General features: G+C 54.4%; 1 protein-coding gene across 1 annotated transcript; it reads left to right on the top strand.

Annotated features, from left to right (window-relative positions):
• Nucleotides 1-247: 247 nt before the first annotated feature.
• Nucleotides 248-3670, top strand: LOC120449555 (fat-body protein 1). Its single transcript, XM_039632087.2, has 2 exons — nucleotides 248-399; nucleotides 466-3670. The coding sequence occupies exons 1-2, from the start codon at nucleotides 309-311 to the stop codon at nucleotides 3480-3482; spliced, it is 3108 nt and encodes a 1035-aa protein (XP_039488021.1). The 5' UTR covers nucleotides 248-308; the 3' UTR covers nucleotides 3483-3670.
• Nucleotides 3671-4190: the final 520 nt, after the last annotated feature.

Genomic DNA, 4190 nt, shown 5'->3' with positions numbered 1-4190 from the left:
ACAGTCGATGAGAATAACATTTTTTAATTGCATAATGAGCGAGCGGTTTTTTAGGAGCTTCTGTGGACTGATAAACATATTTTCGCACCAGCAAAAGGCATTCAACCCAATCGGGGAGTCAAGTGATAGGCCTATGGACTGCACATGGGGATGATAGGAATTTCGGGTATAAAAGCTGCAGCGAACGGACTGGAAAATGCAGTTGCCTGCTGGTCTCAGTTTCAGCAAGCTAAATCCTTCCGAGCTCTCCAAGTCCCTCAGTTTCTCCAGTGATCAGTGATCAGTGATCAGCAATAGTTACAAGCAAGATGAACAGAATCCTGCTCTTGGTGGCCTTTGCGGCTGGCGTTGTGGCTGCTGGAAGGATAACTACGAATACGGACCGGGTTCAGGGTATTGGTAAAGTGGTCACCTTCACCTGAAAGAAAGGCTTCATATATAATTTTATTCCCCTTTCCCCCGCAGACCGCATGTCCTTGGAGGATCTGCAGCGCCAAAAGTTCATCCTTGACATTGTCCAGAACATTCGCCAGCCTCTGCAGCAGAGTGAGCTCATCAATCTGGATGTGGGTCTGATTGCTGACGGTGAGCATTATCGCGGCGGCATTGATGAGGTGATGCAGCGCGTCATCGATCTGGATCGCCAGCGTCGCCTCCTGGACGAGCACCAGGTGTACTCCGTTGGCCGTTTGGAGGATGTGCAGCAGCTGCGCGGCATTTACCGCCTGCTGGTTCGCGCCCAGGACTTTGATACCCTGCGCCGCAACGTGGTCTACCTGCGCCGCAACATTAATCCCGTTCTGCTGATCAATGCCTTGGCTCTGGCCATTCGCGATCGCGATGATACTCGCACCCTGATCGTGCCCGCTGTCCAGGAGCTGCTCCCCGAACTGTATCTGGATGAGGAAGTGATTGAGCAGGTGCGCGGCGTCCTTAGGGAGCAAACCCAGCGCCCCTCGCTCATGGACATTGTGGGTATGCGCCAGCGGGCCATGAATCCCGTGATGAGCATCCTGATGCCCTGGCGGGAGATCCACATGCAGATGGCTCTGAGGAAACAGCAGAATCTCCAGAACGTTGTGGGCCAGAAACGCATCGTTGTTCGTGCCGAGAACCAGGGACAGATTGAGGGCACTACTCTGCTGACGGACGATATTGAGTTGCAGAACTTTGTCCAGAATCTCATCCAGGAAATTGCCCTTCTGGAGGATGTCTCCCAGGTGGAGCAAAGCCAACGGCTCGACACTGAGCAACAAGAGGAGCAATGGATCGGTCGCAATCGCGTGCAGTCCCAAGATAACAACCAGGATAGGTATCTGGGTCAGGATGTGGACACTGGACGCCTACTGCGCGTGAATCGCCGCCGCCTTCTGGAGCAGCAGGATCAAGAGCAGGGTCAGAACATCTATGGCAACCAGAAGGATCGTTTCCAGCGACTCCTCCGCCGGGATGACGACAACGATGATGACGATGACCAAGATGTTCGCATGGGTCGTGTCCAGCTGCAGCGTGGAATCAGCCAGGGAGGTCTCCGCACTGAAGGAGCTCGTAGCCTGCCCACCGTGAGCGTGAACAGTGACCGCCTGCTCCACGTGAGTCGGCGCCGCTTGAACGCCATCCAACAGGATGGGGAGCTGGAGCAGCTGAACGGTCGCCAGCGTTTCATGGGCTTGGTGCGAGGAGACCGCCTAAGTGAGGGTCGTCGCGTTGGTCAGCTGGATGATGTGCGTGAGGAGCGTCAGGAGCGTCAAAACAACTGGCAGAAGCAGGACCGCATCTCGACACAAGGACGCACCTTCGGTGTCCAGCAGGAGCGTCAATCCTACGCCGACCAACTGGAGAGCGTGAGCCGAGATGATGAGCGATTGGTGCATGTCAACCGACGCCGCCTTAACCAGGACAACCAGTACAACCAGGAAAACCAGGACATCCAGCAGCAACAGAGGAACTTTCCCCGCAGGATTAACTCCATTGGCGAGGGTCGCCGCGTCATGGGTGAACGCCCCATTCAGGATGAGGACATTCTGAAGCTAATCCGTGGCGAAAACCGCCTGAAGCTGATGACCGACGATGAGATCCTTGATATGCTCAAGAGAAACCGCCAGCAGCGTCTGCAGAAGTACCAAAACGATGATGATGACGAGGACAACGATGATGATGAGGATGTGGTGCGCCGACAGGGACTACGAAGCCGTCGCAGTCTTCCCAATCTCCGTCAGCAGAACAGCCGCCGCAGCGAGATTCTCCTGCACAATCTTCGCCAGCTGGTGGCGCGCCTCAACCAGGAAAGCATCGCTCAGAGACAGCTGATCGAGCAGCAGCAGCCGTGGATCAACAATCCCCACCTGACGCAATCCGAACGCTATGCCCTCCGCTTGAACCAAATCCGCATCGATTCCCAGCGCAGCCGTCAAGTCCTCGCCCAGATCGGACAGATTGAGCAGCGCCTGCAGGAGGTTATGGGTCAGGTGCTGAGCCAGCTGAGTCTGAACTCGCTGCGTGGCCAAATAATCGATCAACGCCAAGTGGAATCCCTGATCGGCGATGTGCTGCTGGGTCGCCTTGGCCAGGTGGGCATCATGACCATCATCCGCCAGGTGGTCCAGGACAACAACGGTGAGCAAATCGATCGCACCGGCTTGGGCATCCGCCTGAGCGATCCCATCGTGCAGTTCACCCTGCGCCAGATTGTGAGGATTGTGGACGAACAGCGTGAACAGATCCTTGGTGGCTACCGCCAGGAGCAACTGCAGATGCGCGGTGTTTCGATCAATGATGTTCGCGTGGACAAGCTGCGCACTCGCATCGAGGAGCACGACTTGGACCTGGGCAACTTGGTCGAGCAGCAGGTGCAGGGTATCCAGCAGGAGATTGTGGGACGCCAGCGTCGCCTCAACAACAAGGCCTTCACCATTGACATGGACATCACCTCGGACCAGAATCAGGAGGCCATCATTCGCGTCTTTCTGGGACCCGCAGAGGATCAGCGTGGAAGGCAGGGAGTTTCCCTGGATGAGCGTCGCCGTGACTTTGTCCTTCTGGATGCCATCCAAGTGCAGCTGGAGAATGGACGCAACCGCATCCAGCGCCGGTCCATCGACATCCCCTGGACAACGCGCGATGTGACGCCTTTGGTGGAGATCTACCGCCAGGTGATGCTGCAATTGAAGGGCCAGCAGGAGCAACAGGTCATGGGCATCCAGCAGCTGGTCGGCGAGACCGGACGCTTCCCCCAGCACTTGCTGCTGCCCCGTGGCAGGAGCGAGGGTCTGCCCATGCAGCTCCTGGTCGTGGTTTCCCCGCTGGCTGAGCTGCAGGTGCAGGACATCGTGCCCGACATCACCATTGGCATCGGCTCCGCCTCCCTGCAGGATGCCCGCCCATTGGGTTATCCGCTGGATCGGCCCATCCGCAACGAGCAGGAGCTCCTGCAGTTGACCAATGTGCTGCTTCAGGATGTGGTCATCATTCAGGAGAACTAAGTTCCCCAGGAAGAAAACCCGATCGTCTGGCCAGCTGCTTTTCCATGGACCCATGAAAATCCCCTATCGAACCCTACTTTTAATCAATCGAATGTAAATCAATTTACAGTAGCAAAATGTTAAATACTCTTGTAACTCATCTATGTATGTAATAAAAGTCTTTGCAAGCAATGCAAACAAGCATTAAACCATTATTGTTAACTTTTTTAACACAAATTTGTAAGAGTTGTAAAATCCACAATCCTTTTAAGGAAACCTCTTGCTATTAATAGCTACCCTGAAACTGAAATGTCGCTCCTTATTGAAATTGTCACTTTTCTCGATTTTCCCCCAAAATGGTTTTATCGTTTTATAGCACCTCATGCCCAAGTGCCGTTCACCTGACTGGCTTTTCTAATTTCGAAAAACAATTTCAATGCAAATTGCATGTCCATCGGGGGGAGGTGGAGCGGTGCTGAGGGGCAATGCAATGGGAGTTGGTAGGGATTACAGGCGGCTGCCACGCCCACAAACAATGCACGCCCACAGAACAAGCGGATGCCAGGATAGCCAGACAATGCGGCGACCAAATGGCTGGCAGGCAACCCATCCTGGGCACTATAATAGACTTTTCTTATTCTTGCCACACACACAACTCAATTTGCAACAACGCCAGGAAAATACGTATACGAATACATATAAGCTGAAGAACCATGGCGCAGACGCCCA

This window comes from Drosophila santomea, chromosome 3L (assembly GCF_016746245.2).
Source record: "Drosophila santomea strain STO CAGO 1482 chromosome 3L, Prin_Dsan_1.1, whole genome shotgun sequence".
In the NCBI taxonomy this organism is placed as follows: domain Eukaryota; kingdom Metazoa; phylum Arthropoda; class Insecta; order Diptera; family Drosophilidae; genus Drosophila; species Drosophila santomea.
The sequence above is the reverse complement of the archived record's forward strand: the minus strand, read 5'-3'. Positions and strand labels throughout refer to the sequence as shown.